This window comes from Anolis carolinensis, chromosome 4, assembly GCF_035594765.1.
Source record: "Anolis carolinensis isolate JA03-04 chromosome 4, rAnoCar3.1.pri, whole genome shotgun sequence".
In the NCBI taxonomy this organism is placed as follows: Eukaryota; Metazoa; Chordata; class Lepidosauria; order Squamata; family Dactyloidae; genus Anolis; species Anolis carolinensis.
The window spans coordinates 56,504,225-56,529,126 of NC_085844.1; the positions used below are offsets into that span (position 1 = coordinate 56,504,225).

General features: G+C 38.2%; 1 protein-coding gene across 1 annotated transcript in view; it reads right to left on the reverse strand.

The window, feature by feature from the left end:
* Nucleotides 1-24,902, reverse strand: part of lama3 (laminin subunit alpha 3) — a 163,549-nt gene that overhangs the window by 105,158 nt on the left and 33,489 nt on the right. Inside the window, exons 6-17 of the mRNA XM_016992892.2 lie at nucleotides 21,715-21,812; nucleotides 20,413-20,528; nucleotides 18,382-18,500; nucleotides 14,026-14,116; nucleotides 11,758-11,889; nucleotides 11,110-11,175; nucleotides 10,662-10,703; nucleotides 10,388-10,528; nucleotides 3,957-4,091; nucleotides 1,864-2,001; nucleotides 710-756; nucleotides 46-145 (exon numbers count right to left, since the gene is read on the reverse strand). Of these exons, the coding sequence (XP_016848381.2) occupies nucleotides 46-145; nucleotides 710-756; nucleotides 1,864-2,001; nucleotides 3,957-4,091; nucleotides 10,388-10,528; nucleotides 10,662-10,703; nucleotides 11,110-11,175; nucleotides 11,758-11,889; nucleotides 14,026-14,116; nucleotides 18,382-18,500; nucleotides 20,413-20,528; nucleotides 21,715-21,812 (1,225 nt within the window). The remainder of the gene's footprint in view (nucleotides 1-45; nucleotides 146-709; nucleotides 757-1,863; nucleotides 2,002-3,956; nucleotides 4,092-10,387; nucleotides 10,529-10,661; nucleotides 10,704-11,109; nucleotides 11,176-11,757; nucleotides 11,890-14,025; nucleotides 14,117-18,381; nucleotides 18,501-20,412; nucleotides 20,529-21,714; nucleotides 21,813-24,902) is intronic.

Consider the following 24,902-nt stretch of genomic DNA (forward strand, 5'->3'; position numbering starts at 1 on the left):
ATGGCCTTAATTTTGGGTGCATGAAATATATCATAGCAGTCTTACCTACACATCCCTCAGGGTTTTCTCTGGCCAGGTTCCAGTAGATTGGTTTGCAGATGCTACATGTGGGGCCTTCCACATTCTGCAGACACTGACAATAGTCCTAACAGACAAAAGGAATGGTGTGGTTCATATTAAAAGAAACAAAGGGGCTTTGCAAACTAGCAATGTAGTTCAATACCAAAGAAAAACAAAAGCTGAGAGACAAAAAACACAATGCAAGCTTTTGAAGCTCTACTTCTTTGTCATTAGGTAAAAGGGATTTTAAAAATAAGAAAACTGGCATTGTTGCAGTCACAGGCTTCCATACATGTTTTGGCCTACGACTCTCAGAAATCCTAGCCAGTTTACCAGGTGTTAGGACTTCTGGGAGTTGAAGGCCAAATCATCTGGGGACCCGCAGGATGAGAACCACTGCAGTAGGGCTTCAGAAGCTTGTATCTTGACTTTGTTTTGTTTGTTTGTTTGCATTTCAGTTGGCCAATAATGGTGTCACCCTTTTGTGGCTTTTGTTTTGTTATGCTCCCTGATATTTGTTTCAGACTTCGATATCCTTGGATATGAAGCCCACAATGTTCGGACAAATCCCTCGGTGCTTAGTGAATTTAGTCAATCAGCTTTGTAAGCATAGTCATCATATGAGAATTCTATAAGGTGTAATACTTACAGAATATGAATCGACGGCTCCAGCTGGGTCACATTCATGGTTTGTTCCTTTTGGTTGTTAAAAACAACAATAGAATAGTTTTATTCTCAAAAAATTATCTGACGCTTTTGAAAAAAAAAAGCATTTCACTTACTGTACTGTAAATTATCTCACAAAGCTAATTTAGTAATCATAGTACATCTAATGTTCACTGTGCACAAAGCATTGGGTCCATGGCACCCATTCAGCTATGTATCAGAACACAGAAATATTGTGTTTTTGGACTATAGCAGGCTGAAGAATGGGTTCCAGAAACTGAAATCTAAAAATGTAACTTTTTCAAGCTGTGCTGTGCACCAGGACTGGGGGTTAGAGAAGGTAAGCAGAAATCATTTCATAATACAACTCAGAAAAACTCAGTGTTGCTTTCCTGGGAAGTAAGTAGAAAAAATGCCAACCTTGGCTTACTAAACAGGGCTTCCTCAATAGTCTCACTGCAAAAGTGGAACCCACTCCCAAGGGAAGTTAGCCTGTCTCTTCCAGTAAGAAGTCAAGACTAAAGTGTTTTGTTTGGCTTTTGAAGCCTAAAAACAGAATTTTAATTGCATTTAATAAACTTATTAAAATTATTTCAGTATGTTTTTAAAATACATTTTTATGCTGTGAATTTCCTCATGGCTTCAAACAAGAATAACATCAGAAGTATCTTTTCCTCAGTTTGGAAAACTTGCTATGAAACTCTCCCTTCTCCCAAACAGACTACCAGCCAACAGCAAACCTATTACTTGCCCACCACCACTCAAAATAATAATAATAATAATAATAATAATAATAATAATAATAATAATAATAATTTATCTCCGTTGGGGAGATGGTGGCGGGGTATAAATAAAGTTTTATTATTATTATTATTATTATTATTATTATTATTATTATTATTATTATATCCTGCCCCATCACCCCAAAGGGACCGGGGGCGGCTCACATGGGGACCAAGTATTTGCTGATCTCAGGCCTAAGCATTTGATTGTGATGATATCTTAAAAACAATCCATTTCACTAAACTATGGTGGGAACTGAACTTGTTAAAATCCCCACAGCTCAAGAAAGTGCATGCCCTTGGCTGGCTGCCACTACATTTCTGCCATAATTAGAAATGTCCTTGCAGTGATTACCATGACAATAAGGAAAGTGCTTATCTGCTGAGAGGCATCTGTCACACTGCTGCCCTGATACACCAGGTCGGCATTCACACTGCCCTGTGGCTGGGTCACACGACTCTTGGTTGGATCCTTGAGGTGAGCACCTACAAGCTGTACAAGGGTGTTACTGTTAGAAACAATAGAAGGATTTGTGTCAACAGTCATTCAGATTGTCCTTAGAGGTTTTTAGACTACAGCTCTCACTGTTCCCCTGACCAAAATCCATATCGTCAGAGGTGTTATGGCAGCTGTAATCCAACATCTTGGCCATAGCACTAAGCATCATTCTCTGCATGTCTTGTAGGCATGCTCAAGCAAGCAACAGCTTCTTGGTGGACCAGTACATTCCACACTTTTGTCTTTTGGGGAAAAAAAAGATATATGATTTAAGATTAGAGGACTAGTTATTATTCCATAGCTGGGAGCTATGAAGGCAATCCTTCAAAGGATTTTAACACAGAGCAAAAAGTCTCTCAGCTGAGAAAGGCGAGTCTTACTTTTCCTGTCTTGATATTCCACTATCCACTATTCTTGAGAGCTAGAATTGAAGGGCAAGGAAAAGCCTCAGAAATTGCTGAAACACTGCAAATTTCCTACATTCATATCAGCAACTTCTAGGGGATATGTAAAGCCATATTATATATGACAGGTACAAGAAGGAATTTCGTCAATGCCAAGTGACCTCTGATAGTCACAGCATTAACTTTTTACACCTTCCACAGATTTTAAATCAAATTCCTTTATTTGTGATTGGTAAACACAGGCTTTGCTTGAAAGTCTGATAACTCAGACATTAGTGTTCAAAAGGCATGTCTTCTTGTTGAGTGTCTTGAAGACACTTCCAACCTATGGTGTTCATAAGGCAAACCTTTCACAGGGTTTAGGTAAAGGTAAAGGTTTCCCCTTGACAATTAAGTCTAATCGTGTCCGACTCTCAGGATTGATGCTCATCTCCATTTCTAAGATGAAGAGCCAGTGTTGTCCATAGACACCTCCAAGTCATGTGGCCAGCATGACTGCATGGAGCGCTGTTACCCTCCCACCTGGGGCTAACAGCTGGAGCTCACCCTTTCGGTCAGCAAGTTCAGCAGCTCAGCAGTTTAACCTGGGGTGGGGGTCACCTTCACAGAGTGTCTACTTAAATGCTCTGGAACCCCCAGTGGCACAGCGGGTATACTGCTGAGCTGCTGAACCTGCTAACTGAAAGGTTGGAGATATGAATTTGGGGAGCGGGGTGAGGTCCCGCTGTTAGCCCCAGCTTCTGCCAACCTAGCAGTTCATAAACATGCAAATATGAGTAGATCAATAGCTACCGCTCCAGTGGGAAGGTAACAGCGCTCCATGCAATCATGCCAGCCATATAACCACGGAGGCGTTTACTGACAACACCGGCTCTTTGGCTTAGAAATGGAGATGAGTACCAACCCCCAGAGTCGGACACAACTAGGCTTAATGTCAGGGGAAAACCTTTACCTTTACCTAAAAGCATTTACATAACACTATTGTGGCTTTAGCTCCTAATGACATATTATCTGTTATGTACAGTTTGACCCTCGACTCATTTGCTTCAGATTTAATCAATCTTAAGCAAAGCTACTTTCCATCATGCCAATGACATACTAGACCTGAAAATGCTCTCCAAATTCTCAGACATTTTATTCTGGTTTTGCTAAATATAATTAATTTAGCTGCATATATTGATCTTGGGACATTCTGTGCCCATGGTATGTTCCTTACCATTCCTATGGGCCATAAGTCTACTATGGGGTTTTGCTGCTACAGACCATCAATCATGATCATATGTAATGCTACTCACAGTTTACTAGCATGCCTGACAAGAAATAGAATGCAAGTTGAGTCACAGAGAGCAACAATGCTGCTTCCTGCAGGAAGTAGCTTCCAAATGATTTTGACAATGAATGGGCCTGAATCTATGGCTGATTCTGCAGGAGCCTCAAGTGGCATTTAGAGCCAAAAACAAAAACTGTCCATCCATAAGTCATAGATTTTAATAGGCATTGGTATATGTAGCAACTGAGAAAAAAGTTTTAAAATTAATTACTTACGGAAGCAACTGGGATAGCTGTAATATCCAGCGGCACACTGGCTGCATTTAGGCCCAGCATAATTTACATGGCAAAGGCAGTCACCTTGAGAACCACAGATATTGCCCACAGATCCCGTTGCATCACAATTGCACTCTGTGTGGAAAGATTAAGAAAGTGTCACACGATTACATATAACTTTTCTTTTAATTGCCGTTTTGCAAAGCACCTCTTCCAGCAAAATTAATCCTTCTGGGGAACAGATGTTGCTGTCAGTGCAAATTGACCATGAAGGAATAATACTCTTTCTGTTATGTAACTGTTTACAACTTACAGTGATACTTAATTCAACTATTTTCTCTTTGTATAAAATGAAATTTTCAAATGTTTACTAATAAATCACAAGGATTTCTTTTTTGAACATTAGGCTGTAGCACTGATATGGCTTACATCCAAGAAAAAATAACTATTCTAAGTCAGAAAAATCCTATTCAGGAAAATGCTGACAACATTATTATTCTGAAATCGCACAGGAAAAACACTCTGGCTCAAGGAGTCGACTGAACAATTAGGTCCCAATTTCTCAGTGTTGAATAGCCTGATATTCTATGTATATTTAAAAATGCTGATCACTCTAAATTCACCAATAGCAAAATGATAAATGGATGACCAATGTACATAATTTGATGTACAATAAAAACCTGAGAGTACTGGGACACATATGAAAGATTATCGATAACCATCATAACTTGCTGCATTTAGAATGATTTTGAATATACTAACTCTGTGCAGGAGTGTTTATATTCTCTTCCTAGACATTTTGGGATGCATTATTCATTCCCTATTCTCCAGAGTAGCATTCCAATGCTCAAACCATGGCCATACCTAACATATGAATTAGTGTAGACCAGGCATGGGCAAACTTTGGCCCTCCAGGTATTTTGGACTGTTAGGTTGTTAGGAATTGTGGAAGTTGAAGTCCAAAACACCTAGAAGGCTGAAGTTTGCCCATGCCTGGTGTAGACTCTGCATATGGACTGGCCACACCCCAGATGCAATCCAGTACAAAGAGAGCCAGAATGTTAGATGATAATAATAATAATAATAATAATAATAATAATGCACCATGTTATACTAGTTTACATCTGGATAACATAATTAGTTTACATAATCAGAGTCTAGACTAATTCATATGTAATGTACGGCCATCCATTATGCAATTTTTTTCATGTCAAATGCAAGTCATTTTTTGTGAGAGAGAATTGGCTGTCTGCAAGGACGTTGCCCAGGGGATGCCCAGATGTTTTGATGTTTTTACCATCCTTGTGGGAGGCTTCCCTCATTTCCCCGCATGGGGAACTGGAGCTGACAGAGGGAGCTCATCCGCGCTCTCCCTAGATTCAAACTGGCAACTTTCAGGTCAACAACCCAACCTTCAAGTCAGCAGTCCCACCGGCACAAGGGTTTAATTAATTGCGCCACCGGGGGGGGGGGGGGGGAATGAAAATGAAATGAAAATACCATTAATTTCAAGAAAAGTATTGAAGTCAGAAAGTTAAAAAAAATCTCCCATTCTCCTCTTCCAAGCAAAAGAAAAGCACTATGACTAATAGTACTTCCATGTACTTTTCTGTTTCTTACTGTTCTCTATACTCTATCTAGAGACCCATCTATACTGCCATATAATGCAGATTCAAAATGCAGATTGAACTGAATTATATTCATCTACACTGCCATACAATCCAGTGCAAAGCAGTTAAACTGCAATCTGGAACTGTATTATATGGCAGTGTAGATCGGGCCTGGGTTTTATGTGTTACATTCCAGGAGATGGAAGCATGATGGAAGTGCGATTGGAAGCAGAAGTCTAAGGATGTTTTAAAAAGGGCCTAATGAGTGAATCCTGAAGGGATAAACAGAATGGGGCTTACAGTGGAAAGGTGTTGTAACAACATCTGACCATTTTCCATATATTCAACAGCCCAAATAATCTATATATATAAAAGGGTAATGAAATTTCGGCCTAGGACAAAACAACAAAACTACACATCCCAGAAACACTAAACTTGGCAGCACAACCCCTCATCCATGCCTCTACGTTCATACAACAAAAAGCTCCAGCTACTCCAGAAAACGGCCAGGCTTTGAGACTGCAAGGCTATTCACTGCTATCCCATAAGGATTCCCATAAGCCACAGCAACGCGTGGCCGGGCAAAGCTAGTGCAATTATATAGGTGTTTTGCATTATTTGGGCTGTGTACATCCAGGTTTTATGTGTTATGTGTTTGTCTGCATGTCTTCTTTTCTGATCATTTTGAAAATTGCAAAGAGCTCCACTGAAATCTAACAAAATAATAGCTTGCATGCCCCCTTCCACTCTGTCTCAAACAACTCATTTACATATGAGATAATATATTTACAGTTTAAACCCCTTTCCTTTTAAGTATCTTTCATATGACACTTTCATTTATTTATTTTTACAGTTTAACTTCTTACCAAACAGGCTTCATGACCATTGTGAACCTCAAAATTTAAACCAAGCCAATTTGGGATATACTCCCTCCACGGATCTGTGAACCAATTTATCTCCAGTTACATGTTCTTATATACCAATGGAAAATGTTTTATGTTTTTCATTAAAGCATCTGAATCTCTTCCAGATCCAACAATATGCTAGTTCAACCTCTTTTGCTATTAGCTTAATCCAGCGTTTTGCAATAAGAAGATGATCTTTTAAAGTTTGCAATATTTTCCAATGTACTATTAAGCAATAAACAGATATTACAAACCTATATAAACATATTTTTCAGACTTCTTTTTGTAAGCGATAATCACTTATTATCTTGTTTATTGGCAAGTGATAGTAATAACCCCTGACACAGTCGTGTGGTATTATTCTGACACATTAACCTCACCAGCAGAATTAGTTGCCAGGACAGAAGATAGATTACATGAGCCTTCTTGTAGGAAACACTCTGAATGCTATACTAAATAGGACTTGCACCACAGAGTGGAGACCTAACACTTTACAAGATGTGGAGGGTGGCCAAGAGGAGGGAGAGAAAAGAGGAGAAAGTTGGAAAAAAGGACAGGAAAAACAAGAGTCACCTACGTCTTGCCTAATTTACTCAGTATTAGCTGAAGTAAGAGTAGGATGGCTTCTATGGCACTTCCATGGTAGGATGATGGCACAGAGAACCACAGAAAAGTAATCAAAGATCTATACTTGTTTGGTTTGTGTAGTAAGTTGCCCATCTCTACTGTACAGAGATAGGTTGCAGCCCACTTTTTGGAGTCAAGGGTTCAACCTCTAGCATTTTAAAAGGATCTCAGGAACTAAGTTAGAGAAAACCTTGTTTGTTGCTAATGAAGATAACCGTAATTTTACAAACAGCAAAATCTTACAAATATCTGGTCAGACATCAGCCATGCTACAGGTAATAATAGTTATTCCCAAAGTAGTCTGTAGGTGCCTCCAAGCTTCTTGTTGATTTATAACAATCCCATACATTTTTAGAGTTTTCTTAGGCAAGAAAGCTTTAGGCTCATTCCACACAGCTGTATAAAATCCATATTGAACTGGATTATATGGCAGTGTGGACTCAGATAACTCAGTTCAAAACATATTGTGGATTATCTGCCTTGATATTATTGGTTATATGGCTGTGGGGAAGGGCCCTTAGAGGTGGTTTTGCCACTTCCTTCCTCTGAAATATAGCCTACAGCACCTGACATTCATTGCTGGTCTTTATCTCAAGTTCCTACCAGAGAGAGGAGGGTAATTTTTTATTATTATTATTATTATTATTATTATTATTATTATTATTATTATCATTATTATCATTATTTGATACACAACAAACAAAATTAGTACACAACAAACAAAATCACTATGCTGGCTATTGTATTGGATCACACGTCGATACTTCCCAAGTGCCTAGGACTACGTGATGTATCAGCAAATAACGTGTGCAAATCCGAGTAGGATGACAGTTGACAGTAATTTTGTCAGTGCCGATTGTTTTCAAGTTCAGGCCAAGGACTTTAGGCACTGCACCCAATGTGTCAATCATCACTGGGACCACCTTTACTGGCTTGTGCCAGGGTTTTTGCAGTTCGATATTTAAATCCTCGTATCATGTCAGCTTTTCTCATATTATTATTATTATTATTATTATTATTATTATTATTATTATTATTATTATTATTATTATTGTATGACACAGCAAACAAGATAAATATGCTGGATTTCGTTTCACAAAATCACAAGTCGAACACATCCCAAGTGTCTAGGACTGTGTGATGTATTTTCGGATGATGTGCACAGATCCCAGTAGGGTAACCTTTTGTTGTTGGCAGATCATAATTTTGTCAATGTCTATTGTTTCCAAATGCCGGCTGAGATCTTTTGGCATGGGACCCAATGTGCCGATCACCACCGGGACCACCTGCACTGGTTTCTGCCAGGGTTAGGGTTAGGATTAAGAGTTAGGGTTGTTGTTGTTGTTGTTGTGGTTGTTGTTGTTGTTATTATTATTATTATTATTATTATTATTATTATTATTATTATTATTCCACAGCTGTCCCTTCTTAGTTTTCATGATCAGAAGGGACCTGGTGCCTTTAGGCCTTGTAAAATTATCAATGGGACCACCCAATGTCTTATTCAATGTAAGACAGTTTCCTACATATAAATGAAAAACAGGGCCCAGAATTAGGTCAATATTTTCCTTTCCCGATTCCCAAGGTGTAAGTATGCAGCTTGTAGGGATTTTGTATCCGTCCTTTTTCCAGTCAACATACCATTTCACAGCACAATAAAACTGAGATCCTTATCGCTTCCACCATTTACAATTACCAATCCAAAAAGGAAGACATTTCCAGATTTAGGTTGTTGTGTGTTTTCCAGATTTGTTCGCAAGTTCGAATTCCCACTGGGAAAACTAGTATTTCTACCATATTTTTCCTTGACAAAAGGGGATACCCGGAACAGTAGCTGTTACAATGACTGCCATCTACCTCAGAACAACAAAGGCATCTCCCTTGGAAGTCATATATTTCTGGGAGAGTGCCAGCTAAATTGCATTCACACTTTGCCAAGAAAAACAGGACACTTTAGGAAGGCATTGTTCATAGAAAGAAACAACACCTTTGTGTACACCCCTGGTTAAATCATTCTAGAATTGTATTGAAAATGTCCTGTCAGTGTGCTACTTCACATGTTGAATTACTGATGACTGTCACAGTCAATTTATTTGTGTCATTGTGTAATCTGGTCAGTGTTTATTGCAAGCCTAGTAGTGAGCTAGGAGGGAGAAAATTCTACCATCCATTACCAAAGTCCATGCTGCTCTGGGCTTGCTGGAGTTATAGCCAAAACACCTGGATCTAAATCAATCTCAACAGTTGACTTGAAGAGCCACAGAGAAGCTGGTACCTTTAATCAAGATGAAGATCTTTCAGCCTCAACCATAACATGGAGCCCTTTGGTTTCTGAGGTGTTGCTATGATTGTATAGGTTGACATGATTGGGAGAAGAAGTATTTGGGTTTTTTAGCATTTTTCAGATTTTGGAATTCATGTATTTGCATTTATGTACATAATGAGATATCTTGGAGGATGGGCTCAAGTCTAAAAAGTAAATTCATATATGTTTCATATATACAATTTTGTGTTTGGGAGTATTTCAGATTTGGGAATACTAAATAAGTAATGGCCAACTTGCAGCCGTGTGACATGCAATTGCTACTGTCTGGTTAAGGCAATAAATACTGTCCTGTAGTAAAGTTATTGTCTACTGTACGCAGTGACGCAGCAAAATGGATTTCTGTAATTAAGAGTAGAAATTGGAAATTGTTTCCCACCCTCAGGTAAACATATGTGTATTTGCACACTTTGTGGATGATTATATTCCAGGCTTTTAAAGTCAGTCTCGTCTTTAAAAAAGCATGGAAAAACATCTGTGGACATTTGCCTACCTTCTCTCCTCTTTTTCCTCTTCACATCAGTGGTTCTCAACCTGTGGGTCCCCAGATGTCTTGGCCTTCAACTCCCAGAAATCGTAACAGCTGGTAAACTGGCTGGGATTTCTGGGAGTTGTAGGCCAAAACACCTGGGGACTCACAGGTTGAGAACCACAGCTTTAGATACATTTTTTCAGTATCTAGACAAACACCCCCTTTAGCATTGTATCAGGTACCAACATTTTTGTAAAAGTTCCTATTAGAACAAACCCTAATTCTTTAACTAATCTGGTCCATGATTTTCTTAGCAGAAAGTATACAATGTAAACCCAATATTCTATCTATATGGGAAATCTCCAAATGATATGACCTTTTCTTTATTATATACATCATCAGTATTCTACCTTTCTATCTAATAGATGCCAAGACATCTATCAAAATCGGTATTTGAATAAAATATAAAAACAGGTACAACAATAGAGACTTACTTTGACAGAAAGGATAATAGAAATGTCCTATTGCACAGCTGTCACAGGCAGTCCCTTGAAATCCTTCATAGCATTGGCACTGTCCTGTTTCTGGATTACAGTCGCCAACATTCAACGCTCCTGAACCATGGCATTGACAAGCTGGGTAGCACAAATGTATAAAAAGCAAAAGAATTAAATATGAATAGTCTTGAATTATGAGCACATTTAAAATTGAGGGGAGAAATGGGAAACATTTCACTTTGGTATTTTTCAAAGGTTATACAGAACTTACGCTGACATTGTGGTCCAAAAAATCCTGGTTTGCAGTCACCTCCTGAAAGAAAGAAAGAGAAGGGGCACATTAGAGATACAGCATATACAAAAGAAACCCTCATATATAAGAACACCTGGGAAGGATAGGCTTCACAATCAATTATAATACAATGTCTTCAAGAACTGTCTTAAATCTTAATTCCTGGATTGCTAAAGGATTTGCATAGTCATTTCCAGGTGCAAAAACTGAGGCCAAGGGAGAGATTTCTCAGGGTTAAAAAACAGACAAGTCTTCACATATCCAGAGCACCTTATGATGGATGATCTCATGACAGGTAAAAGTGCACTTCCTTTGCAGGTGTTTTTTGTGTATGATTGTACATATGCATGCACACACACATACCCACATTGATATTGGGCCATTTGAACGATGAAATATCCATATAACATAAAAAAACAAAACTTGCCAATTATATGACCAGCTGAAGGATCCTCTTTTGGAGCTGGAGTAATTACAGGATAAACAGGAATCCCTTTTAGATGGAAGGAAAAAGAAACAATAATTTAGAAAATAACTAAAGTCCACATTATTAATTTCGTACATACCGTATGTATATTGCCTTTCTCCCAAGACATTGAGGGTGGTTTATAGTTCAACAGAATAGGATACAATTTAAGAATCAAGATATAAAAGGATACTATGAATAGTGACGACTTTCTGGGATTAATCTGAATTGCAGTGATTTATGAATAAGAAATAAAACAGGCATCTCACAGTATTGTTAATAACCAGAAAAGGAGAAAAACTCATCCAGAGAGCAAGCCTATTTAAAAATAGAGCTCACAGATGTCTGCTCCCCACTCCAGAAAACAACCAATCATAGAAAGAGAAGCATAGATATAGAGATCTTCTTTATCTCAGAGTTCAATAAATGGCTGAAACTTCAATCTAAACTTCAAATCAAACATCAGAATAGTTGCTTCCTATGCTTTTTTTAGCAGAATAACATTTCTTTATTGATGATAATTCAGAGATTGAAACAACTGGATGCTGAGTAATGTTCAATGGAACAAAAGGTAGAAAATCAGAAATGTGTGAATGAATTGATACTCACAGTAACAGAAGGGGAAACTATGATATCCATCAGCACACTCATCACAGTTTTCACCCTGATAATTCAGTTTGCAATAACATCTGCCTGATCCTTCTTCACAGCCATCAGAATGCTCTGGACTGCAGTTGCAGGCTGCATGAAACAACAACATCATTACAAAAGCTTTCTTCAACTGAATTTATTTAATTACTTTAAAAATCTTTATTTACGCTATTTTACAGCAATAATAAAAATAACAAAACAAAAGGAAGGGGGGAATAAGGAGTGAGATCAAAAAGAGGGAAATAAGTGAAGAAAGTGAGGAGGGAGATGTGGGGAGGGGAGAGGAAAGAAAAAAGAAAAAAAAAGAAAAAAGAGGAAAAAAGAAAAATAAACACAAAGTAGATGTCACTTCCGGTCATCATTGATCTGGTTTCATTTTCCCATGTTCTTTCTCTTTGTCTATCATACATTGCTCCTCTTCTATTTATTCTGTTCTCGGGTAGTAATTAGTATAATATTAACTTCCTTAAATATATCCTTTTCTAGTCTTTTTGTATCTAACATTATTCTATTCCGTTCCAGTCTTCTTCTTTTCATGGTTTTCCGTGATATTTAGACATAAGATATGTCAATCTGTCCATATTTCTTATATCCAGTAGTTTATTGTGCCATTCTTCTATTGATTTTATTTTGGATTGTCTCAAATACTTTGCATATATGATCCTTGCAGCTGTTGTCATGTATGTTAATAAGTTTTCCTTATGAATTTATTTAATTACTGAAGGCCAAATTATTATTAAAGGAATTTCAGTTCGTACATCTTCTTAGATAACACTGAAGTCTAGAACTGGAATATTATTTTAAACCACAATATGACAGATTTTTCCTACTACAGAGACTCAGGGCAATTTGAGAAGGATGTTTTGCACATGGTGTATGTATGCTTCTTTTTCTTAAGCTCATGGGAAATCAAATGGCCCCTTGTCTATCAAGCTCCAGTATAATATCTCAAGTTGCCATTTGGTTATCTCTTACATCATGGCATCTTTAGTCTCTTTGTGAATTTATTCAAGTGTTTTTGTTCCACACCTCAGGTTTAAACTAGCTTGTTAATTTAGGACAAAGGAAAAGAAACAAAAGAAAAGCATTTCAATAGGTTTTTTTTATTAAACTGATAAGAACAGATACTATATTTGATCTTAGTCAAACGGCCAAGAAGCATTTTATTTTCAGTCGTGGTTCATATCAATTTTAAAATGCTTGGATATGTGAGGTGTACATGTGCTCCCACAACTGTCTGAGATGTCTCACCTCCCCAGGAAATCCATTTCATGGATTTTGCAAGAGTTTTTTCTTATCACCACCAAAGACAGGTATATTCAGAAAAAAAAGCCTCTGAAGATGGTGACTACATATGGCCAGCATCTTGTGCACATGAACAATCCTTCCTATAAGCAGTTACCTAGACATGAAGGGGTTTCAGCTTAACCACACTACCTCTTTAATTTGGATTCAGAAAATGGAATGGCAGCCTGTTCAGTTGTTTAAGAACCAGACTGATGCACTCCACTCAACTAGACTCAGCCAACAACCCGGCTGAAGTATTCTGTGCTCTTCAAAGGCCAGTTCACCCATGGCAAATTGCAGTAGTCTAATTTAGATATTATTAAAGTATGGTAACATTTCTATCTCTGTCCAAGGGCAATTGCCTCTACTACAATAACCTTTGGTTGGTCTTAAATCATAAATTAAATAGATTTTAAATCATAAAATAAATTGCTCTTAAGTCGTAACATAAATAAATAGCATGGAGAGAACAGAGGCATCCAACCATTCACCTTTATGATTATAATTAAGTTTTCTGCAAGGACAAAATCCATTTGAAGCATTCTACTGCACAAAACCAACAAACAGTTTTTAGTATGTTTAACATCTTTGTGATAGGAAAATAGTTGGCAAGTGTGGCATTTCCCATCACAGTACTAATAATAAATTGATGAAATAAAAGAGCCTGGAACTATTACTTGTTTCTTATACAAAATCCTTGAATGCCCAGCCAGTATGGCCACAAGTCATGCTAGGTGGAAGGTTCTGGGAGAAAATCCATTCTTGTTGAAATTATTCCATTCTACTCTACACTCAAGGGTGTTAAATGCAAGAGAAATACTGTATGTTAGTCTCAATTTTAAAATGCATTCAATTTAATTCTTCCAATTATTCCTAGGACATTTTCAGCAGAGAAAATAATAATTTCATAACTTAAAAAGTAAGAGGAAAATGTCATACGGATACATCCATGTGCCGCTGTCACCGGAACACCATAAGGACGATAGTAACCCTTCACGCACCTCTCACAATTTACACCAGCCGTGTTATGCTATACAACAACAACAAAAGGTAACATGAAGAAGATGCAACTCAAAGAACACCTAAGTAAGAAAACAGCTGAATATTTTAAGATTATTTTAAATACATAGCTACAGCCAAAGAAGGAAGATGATTTGACATGATTTGACAAAGTCCAGGGTATTTGGATGATTTCTTTTATTTTATAGGGAACTAAGATGCTAAAATGAAGAATCAGCTCAATATAACTATGTGGTAAGCTCAGAGACTGAAAGATTTCACTCTCTGAGTAGTGCAATCTTTACTTAATAACTTTTGAACTCTATTACCTAACCATTATTTTTCACAGTAATGTAATAAAAACTAGAATGCCATGTAAAAATATGCCAACACATGTCATGACTGAACTGTAGGATACTGGAGTTGCTGGGCAGTGGAATGACTGTTAGATCTAGAAGACCAGCCCTCCAGCTATTTTGGCCGCCAACTCCCAGAAGCCCTAGCCAATTGGTTCAATGGTCAGGAATCATGAGAGCTGGAGGCCAAAATAGCTGGAGGACCTCAGTTTGAGGACATTTATATAAGGCAATGATGGCATCCTACTTAAAATGGGATTTTTTTAGGCCAAGCAATGCTAGATTTTCCCAATGCTTCCAGAGTTTTGACATGTTCCCTCATTTTTCCTCCCAAATTTATAATTTCAGTTTTGACTCCCAATTCTCAATCTCCCCCTTTCTTCAATATCCCTGGTTCAAATGGACATCTCCTGCAACACTTTCATGACATATGCTGATACATTTAAAACATTTTGGGTTTTATTTGGGGGGGGGGGATCAATTGTTGAGATAGTAGACTTAAAATGTTATTGGATTAAGGAAGAATTCTGCTCTGTTTGTTGGCATTTTTTAATAAAGATGGATTTGGTTCTCTTAATTTAAATTAGAATAGAGTGCCAACAACTAAGTCATCCAATTTCATAAACTGTAGAACACTCTTTTCCAGCCAAGACAACATTTCAACTTCAATAAGCCAAGAGATATTTGGAAAATAAAAACCATACCACTGTCTTATTTGACCATCAGTGGTAATTAAACGTTGTGATTATGTAAAATTGGTTCTACAGTAAGAGAATGACATCAGCATTCCAGTAACACATTGCCCCACAGAGAAAGCAAAACATAAGATCATTCTTATTTTCCAAAGAAATTGACATTAGTCGGTACGCTATGTCTCAGTTTCTGTCATTTGCGCAAATATTGCTAATTGTGTTTCTATAAATAAAAGTCAGAAAAGGGCAAGCTCAATCTATATGCTTCTTCTTAGAAGAAAGCCCTCTAATTAGATTTCACGGATAAGCAGTTTTCACCTTAACTGTCCAAAAAACGAATTGTGGACCATCAACATGAGATGCAACAGACAATGTCTATTCACTTTCATGTTATTTAGAGAATAAGTTTAGCTAGTGTTTTCTTTCAAAGGCAAAAGTACAAAGAGAAAGTTCCACAGCTAAATGCCAAATGGAAAACAAAGAGTTTCTCTTTTTCTCTCGAAAAACAATTTTTGTTTTATATATATCCAGCTAAGGGTTTAACAAGAAATGCTTTCAGTTGAGCAATAAGATCAAAAGGACATCATGTCTATGCTGGATGATTCCTCCAAATCCAAACTGAAAGTGGGAGGCCAGTTTCTCACTGGAGCCACAAAGAGCACTAGGGAAACATGGGCCCCTCTCCTCTCCTCTCTTCTTCTTCTGTCCCTCAACTAATCTGATTGCAACTACTTATTGAGTATGGGACTGCCTCTCTTACCTTTTCAACAGAAGCTGTCCTAGGTACCAAAATGTTCTTGGCAAGCCTTAAGTCCCCATCATCTCAATTTAGGGAAGAGGCCAATACAATATTTGATCCTCTGCCTCGGGCGGAAAAAGGCCTTGGGTCCGCTCTGCCAATCCTGTTGCTCTAATTAAGGTTCTAAATGCATGGATGAGGACTGAGCAGAACCTGGATCTAATGTGCCACTCAGTTGCAAAATATTGCATTTCCAAGTGTCAACAGCCTCTAATTGAAATGCAAAACAGAGGCCTGCAATTAGTAGACAGATGTTTCAACATATCCCTCTTGTATTGTTTCATGTTCATGACTGAAGTTTCTTCACAGCAAAAAAATCCTCTGTTCCGCATGCATCACTTTAATCAAAACTCAAAGGAAAAGCTGTGTTTTGAAGCTACGTACATGCAGGGATTGAAAACCTGAAATTCTCTACGTTTTGAATTGCAACGCCTACAATTCCTTATAAATTGCTATATTGGTGGGGCTGATGGGAACTATAGCTCAAGTTTCCAATGGCTACCCCATTGCCTGTTCCAAACTGATGCTGGCTATCCCTTTTCAGAAGGCTAAAAAATAAAGCCCAACATGTGATCTTATATCTGTCCATTCTTGAGCAAGTCTTACTGAGATCAATATAGCTTATTTCCATGATCACAGGTATCTGTTTACCAGGGAATAAGCCCAATTTAACCCAATGGTGCCTGTTTGTGAATTGACATGTTTCAGCTTGCATTGCAAGTCATTCATTATTGAATGTTACACAGCAACTGAACAGTACTTTGGACACATATTTTAGAAAAGGTGGTGATGGGTACTTCAAGAACTTCTATATGGATATGCCAAAGGAAATGGAATAGGAAAAGTTGGAAATTTCTGGTAATGTTTGGGATGGCAATAGTAATGTTAATGTATAGCAGGGGTCCCCAAACTACGGCCCGCGGGCCACATGCGGCCCGCCGGAGCTATTTATCCGGCCCGCGGGGCAGTAGCTCCCTCCTCCTCTGCCAAGAAAGGTGCGTGTGGCAAGGAGAAAGAGGAAAAGGCCTTTCCCTTCTCCCTCGCCCAGCGTGCACCTTTTCTGCTGCCGCTGCTGCCGAGGAAGGAGCGTGCAGGGCGAACGAGGAGGCAGGGAAGGTGAGTGCCTTTCTCTCCTCGCTCGCCCCGCGTGCTCCTTTCCCGCCGCTGCTGCCGAGGAAGGAGTGCACGGGGCGAGCGAGGAGAGAAAGGCACTTGCCTTCCCCGCCTCCTCGCTCGCCCTGCGCACTCCTTTCCCGCCGCTGCCGCCAAGGAATCATCCTCCTGCACAATCCATGCCCATTAGGACACTGAAGTCCTCTGGGGGATGTTTACTCCAACCAGTTAAAACCTGACTTACAATCATGGGGTTTGATTTACACTGCTGCTACATGTTAAATTTGTACTCTGTGTTTGGTTTATGTTCTTTTTTTTTATAATGGTGTGTTTTTATCTAGGTATTTTTGGTATGTATTTTATGTTTTGTACCCTACCTCTTGCTGTCAGAAGAGGTGGGTAATAAAACATTTATTATTATTATTATTATTATTGTTGTTGTTGTTGTTGTTGTTGTTGTTGTTGACACAACGACATAGTCTGACACAGCAAACAAGATAGATATGCTGGATTTCGTATCACAAAATCACAAGTTGAACACTTCCCAAGTGTCTAGGACTGTGTGATGTATTTTCGGATGATGTGCACAGATCCCATTATTATTATTATTATTATTATTATTATTATTATTATTATTATTATTATTATTGAGTGACTATCTGTCAGGGGTGCTTTGATTATGTTTTGGTGCACAAAAGCAAAAGGGGTTTGGACTAGATGGCCCAAGGGGTCTCTTCCAACCCTCTTTATTATTTTTTATTATGATGATGATGATGATGATGATGATGATTATTATTATTATTATTAACATTGAGGCTGTATTTGTTCCCTTTTTGTTTGTTTGTTTTTTTTTACTTCATAATAAGATATGTGCAGTGTGCATAGGAATTTGTTCATAGTTAAAAAAAAACACTATAGTTCGGCCCTCCAACGGTCTGAGGGACCGTGAATTGGCCCCCTGTTTAAAAAGTTTGGGGACCCCTGATGTATAGTGTTTTATCCCACTTCCTTTAACACTATGTCAGTACAGAATCAATCATAATATTGGAATTGCTGAGCTGTACTATTTAAAAAGGCCTACTGCATTGCTCTGGATTCATAATCTTACATCACAGTCCTAAATATGGTAGGAATTGGCTCCATCAAATAGAACTTGATCCATCCTTAATTAGTCAAATATGTTACCAATGTAGAGACCAGAAATGAAGGAAATCTGCAATGCCTGATAATAGTCCAGTCTTCCAAGAGGCAACAACTATTTATCTCTGTGTTATTTCCAATTGCCCTTTATTTACTTACTGCCAGACACAGGGAGACAGAGGAGGGAGTATTTTACCTGACAGTCAATGCAGACCCCGCCACCTTGATATTCCCCATAGATATTTAAGCTTGCTTTACGCTGCTCAATCTCAGGGTCATAATAGCAGTCAGTGGCATGTCCATGGCAGTTGCATGCTAAAGAGAGAGATGGAATATGAGATTTCATTATAACAGTGGAGGAATTAGTAATCAAACATAGATATTGCTTAAAAACATTTCAACATTCAACGTGTAGCTTTTAAAAAAAAACATCTCAACATTCAACATGCAATATAGCAAAATGGGAATTGTAATACAATTAATATAGTGGACATGAGGTTTGGAAAGGCTATCTTAGCCTTACTCCACATTTGGGTGACACAGCCTCTCATTCCACCCTTATATCAGGTGTATGCATTTTGCTCATGGTTTCCCTGAACTCACCAGTTTATTCCATTCCTTCAGCAACCTTTGTTTCCCCCACTTAAATAATAATTCCAAGATCCTAAGAAACTGAGTCTGATTCTGCTAAGGAAACAAGAAATATTGCCCCACACTTGTGAGAAGACACTTTAACATTCCATCTGTGATAAGGAAACATAATGCTACATATTTTGATCCTGATTTCATATTATTTACTTATTCACAATCACTGTTTGTTAGGAAAACAGATCTTTCTACTGTCTGCATCACTCATGTGGAATTCAGGTACTGTTTGTTCTGGTATGTTTAGTTGATCAAATAGTTTGCACTATCTATCGCTTTCCAGCTTTGCAGATTAACCTGCTGAAATGTTGTAACCAAATTTTCTAATTCTGATTCTAATTCAATCAAATTCTCTGTCATTCTTCCATACTATAACTTACGTATAGAATGAGCAAGATGGGGAAAAATTGCCAAAAAGCTAGCATTCTCTCATCACCAATAAAACCATAATCCCAGTTCTAAACTTCAAAGCTGCCTTGGATTCCACTTTGAGAGAAAGGTGATATACAAATGCAACAAACAACAACAATAACAGCAGCAACAACAATAATAATAATAAGGCATTGTTGTCATTTACAAAGCTGTGTCCAGTCTAAGTCATATTCACTGCAGACCTACTGAAATGAGAGGGAATAAAGGTAATCACATTGTGTTTATTTTGACGTATCTACTCTAAATGTAGTCATATTTTCCTAAATCTAAAGTTTTGTTAAATTGACAGAATTCTTTTTGGTTACCGAACTTATTTTCTTTTGGCTAATAAGCCAGGGTTTATATTGAGTTACGAGTTATGAGTTATATGAGTTATGTCAGATCATGCTGGGAGAGAATGACTGCCTAAAGATCACACAATGAGTTTCATATTTCTGTGAGGACTTGAGCCATGATTTCCAGTCCAACATTATAACTCTAACAGCTACACCACTCTAGCAGCATCCTGAATCTTCTATATTTATTCAGACATCCAGTGTGTGATTTCTAAAAGATGGTTGAATTGAGATTGTGGCATTGTTAGCACACTAAATCAGTGGTGACCAACCTTTGTTCCTCCAGATGTTTTGGACTTCAGCTCCCAGAATTCATGACCATTCATGAACAAGCTGGCCAGGGTTTCTAGAGGTTGGAGTCCCAAACACCTGGAGAAAAAACAGTTGGAAACCACTACACGAAACAGTTAGGTTTTTCAATATTAATAAGATATTATGAAAACCTAGATTGAAAAGAACAATGCGAGTTATGTTCACTTATATCCCACAAAATTTATTTAGTTAAAGTTTCTGATGTGAATGCATGATTCTAAGAATCTAACACAGTGTTTCTCAACCTGTGGGTCCCCAGGTATTTTGGCTACAACCCCCAGAAATCCTATCCAGTTTACCAGCTGTTAGGATTTCTGGGAGCTAAAGGACAAAACATCTGGGGACCCACAGGCTGAGAACCACTGATCTAACAGAATAAGATAAAGAAGTCATTTGCTCATTCTGTTCCATCATCTGGACCAATCTTGAGAAATGTAGTACTTTGTGCTGTAAACCATGATACTACTATGAACAATAAGAAAGCATCTTGTTATAGAACTTACGTTCACAGAGGTTTGAGCTGCTGGTAGTTGCTGGCTGCCAATGTTTTTGATGATATCCAGGGCAACAACGATCACATGTTTCTCCACATGTGTTGTGCTGACATTCACACTGGTACCTGGGTGTTTAAGCAAACCTCATTTTAATTCACCTCTTTTTCCATTTAATCATTATTTTCTACAGTTCACAATTCCACATGATGCACACACATAGAAACCTGAGCATCTGCATATAGCAACAGTCCTTTCAGAATTAAATGCAAATCTTTTGTAACAGTTATGAGGCTGAAGTACAGATGGGAATGTGGTGCAATAAGCGGTGAGGCAGCTGCCTCCCAAACACAGTAATGAAAACATTAATGTCACTGATGTCACTAGGTACAAAACAGGACACAACTCCTGCATCATCAACAGCTATGAGAAGCGGGTGTTTTAGCCAAGGTAGTTGCTTCTGTGGACAACCAAAGGACCAGTGAAATTTTAAGCAGCGGAACTGTGTCTTGGATAGCAACTAAAATTTAGGTGAAAAATGATACTGTTTAGATAAGAGAGATCTAAATAGTCTCACAAATGACACCAATTCTTCTGGTTCTGAAAATATATTCAACACACCAGTAAGGTAAAGGTAAAGGTTTCCCCTTGACATTATGTCTAGTTGTGTCCGACTCTGGGGGATGGTGCTCATCTCCATTACTAAGCTGGTGCTCCATGATTGCATGGAGCGCCATTACCTTCCAACTGGAGTGGTACCTATTGATCTACTCACATTTGCATGTTTTCGAACTGCTAGATTGGCAAAGCTGGGGCTAACCGTGGGAGCTCACCCCGCTCCCCAGATATGAACCACCAACTTTTTGGTCAGCAAGTTCTGCAGCTCAGCGGTAGTGCCTGCCAATATCTATGTAAGAATGCTAATAAAGCTCAAGGTTTAGTACAGATTTAAAGGAGCTATCCAAAGTGCTGAATTCTTTTCTCAAACTAGGTTCAGCACTTTGTAAAGCTATATCATAATTTAGATTAAACAGCAGAAGGGATTCACAAATATGCGGACCATCAGCCACCACTACACCGTGCATTAAGCTTTTCCCACACATTAGTTATAATATGAGACATTGAGTGAGACATTGAGACCATTGATTAACATTACCAAAAAAGACATTCCTCCCCATCTCTGAAACACTAACATGCTGATTGTCTCGCAGTAAATTCTGAGACTGCGAAGAAAATCTTCCTAAACTGGTATCCATACATGGAGCAATCATTTAAAAAACACAGTTACTTTAACTGTACTCCTGGTTTCCTTACCTGTATGAATCTGGGTCCTTTTTTGGATCACAGACCTCGGCATGTCCATGGCAAACACATTGCCCACCCACACTGATATCTTTTATACTGTAGAAGTACTAGATAACAGAAACAACATTTATTAATAAGTAACAGTCAACTCTGTTTTCAGTGTATTCTGTCAAAGGTTATGAATATAACCATGATAGCTGGCATTTGATAGTGAAATGCACTTATTCTGCTACTAAAACTCATATTTTAAAGGCTTTAAAATTTTTAATTTATTTATTCTTCCCATCGACTGAGGATGTAGATGACCTTCACCCCACACAGCAGAGTAGAGATATAAAAAGGTGAGCTTGGGACGCATTCTCAGTGAAGACTACATTCAGAAGAATAGATGTAATTTAATTGAACAGCAGTGAATTTAAATTGTGAGTTAAAATCTTCTATCTCTGGCATTAACCCACTGCAAGCTATTTTGTCTCAACTTCTGTGACACTGGCTTATTTTAAAAGACACTAAGAGTTTATGAGATAACCTATTTATGCAATTCCTTCAACTCTTAGGAAAATCTTTGTGATCACTGACTGTGTAGTGTGCAGACCTTCCATAGTTTCTGAACTTCTACTAGAGAGTAGATCCACATTTTCAAATGCTTCTTTGGAGCATTTTAAAGGCTAAAATTGTGTTTAAATAGAATTCATAGTCCACTATCTGTTGACACTGATTTAGCATTAACACAATATCAGTCATATATCATATAATACAATATATATCACCTCACTGTTTATGACATTGACCAGGAGCAAAGTGTCTTTGTTTTATAAGATTACATTTGGGAATACAGCCCACTGTACACCATAGATTTACATATTTCTAACTATACATCAACACTGTAGAATTAATCCGATTTGATTACACGTGAACTGTCATAGCTTAATGCTATGGAATTATGAAAGTTGTAGTTTTCCTTAGACTTTTCTGCCAAAGAATGCTGGTGCTTCACCAAACTAAAAATACTATAGCAATGAGCCATAGGAGTTCAGGTTGGTGCATCAATTCTACATTGTGGAAGCACCTACATAAATGTGCATAGGTTTGGGCTCTACATTATTTGAAAGCCCTGCTGACCCAAATGGTATTCCGTGAGTGGAAAAGCTTGTTATCTTAGCACCACTCCCTGCCATTAAAACATGTACATCTTGATAAAGCTGGGCTCAGTTTGGGGTGACTCATGGAAAATGTCAATAGCTGTAACAACTTATGTGTACATTTTAAAAAGCAAGAGAAAGATTCTCCACCCTCCTAAGCTATAGGCATGTACAATAAATAAGGAGAAGGCCAAAAGGAACCAGTTTCCAGAGACAGTACTGTATATTCATCGAAACTTCACAGATGAAAACTAGAACAAATGTGGACAAGCAACATCAGAGTGAAGTCAAGATTTAAAAAGTTATTAATTCTAATAAGCAGACAAGCCAGAGTGGCTGAAACAATTTGTTTTCACTTGAGTTTACAAAGAAGTGTAAGATTGCACCTCTTCCACCCCAATCCCCCTTGATGAGTTAAGAGAGTACAAACTGGTTTTGGATCTTCCGATCATGAAAGTCAAAGATGAAGGAGGGAGGAAGAGAGAAACTGGGACATTTTAAAAGCAGGTGAAAACTGAGATGATGGAGGATTGTCCCAGCCAAATTGAAGAGTTGAAATGAGGAAATGGAAATGTTAGTCTGTCTCAATACAAAAATAAAAATAAACTTCTTCCAGCACCTTTAAGACTAGCTAATTCAATTCAACATAATATTTCACTAGCTTTAGTCCAGTTCTTCAGATGTAAGGGGTAAACCTGCAGCAGAATGTCAGTTCACAGATCCTCAGTCTCCAGCTTCACATTTCTCCAAACACAGAAATATAATACATACTATGCTACTTGTGTTGTATATGTTGATGGTTGAACCTTCAGATATCTCATTATGTTGTCGAAGACTTTCATGGCCAGAATCATTGGGTTGCTGTGAGTTTTCCAGGCTGTATGGCCATGTTGCAGAAGCATTCTCTCCTGACACTTTGCCCACATCTATGGCAGGCATCCTCAGAGGTTGTGAGGTCTGTTGGAAACTAGACAAGTGGGGTTTATATATCTGTGGAAGGTCCAGGGTGGGAGAAAGAACTCTTCTCTGTTGGAGGCAAGTGTGAATGTTGCAATTAGCCACCTTGATTAGCATTGAATGACCTTGCAGCTTCAAAACCTGGCTGCTTCCTGCCTGGGGGGAATGCTTTGTTGGGATGTGTTCGCTGGTCTTGAATGATTTCTGTCTGAAATTCCCATGTTTTCAAAGTGTTGCTCTTTATTTACTGTCCTGATTTTAGAGTTTTTTTAAATACTGGTAGCCAGATTTTGTTCATTTTCATTGTTTTCTCCTTTCTGTTGAAATTGTCCACATGCTTGTGGATTTCAATGGCCTCTCTGTGTAGTCTGACATAGTGGTTATTACAGAGGTCCAGCATTTCTGTGTTGTCAAATAATATGCTGTGTCCAGGTTGGTTCATCAAGTGCTCTGCTATGGCTGCTAGGGCCTGCTAACACCTCACAACAAAGGATTCCCCCAAGCAGCCAGGCTTTGAAGCTTCAAGGCTATTCAATGCTAATCAAGGTGGCCAATTGCCACATTCACACTTGCTTCAAGCAGACAAGAGTTCTTTCTCCCACCCTGGACATTATTCCACAGATATATAAACCCCACTTGACTAGTTTCCAACAGACCTCACAACCTCTGAGGATTCCTGTCATAGATGTGGGTGAAACACGAGGACAGAATACTTCTGGAACATGGCCATACAGTCCAGAAAATGTACAGCAACCTATATGTAAATATTTTAAAAAAAATTAAAATTCAAGAATCTGAAACACTTCTAGCCGCAAGCATTTCAGATAAGGGAAATTCAGCCTGCATTACTCCACTCTCCCATCTTCTGCCACTGCTTCTCCCAGATCTTTCCCCACCACTGAAAATCTTTTAAAGAAAGTAAGGAGAATTGAAGGACAACACCTTTTGGTTGCTATTGTTTAGAGTCCTATGCTTGCAAGCACTCAGGAGAAAGGTACAGTATAAAGCCAATAGTAATTATTTTTCCTATGTCCTCAAAGAAGTGGCCAAACCATAATCTAAGGATGACAAAATTTTGGCTCTCCAAGTTTTTCAGCT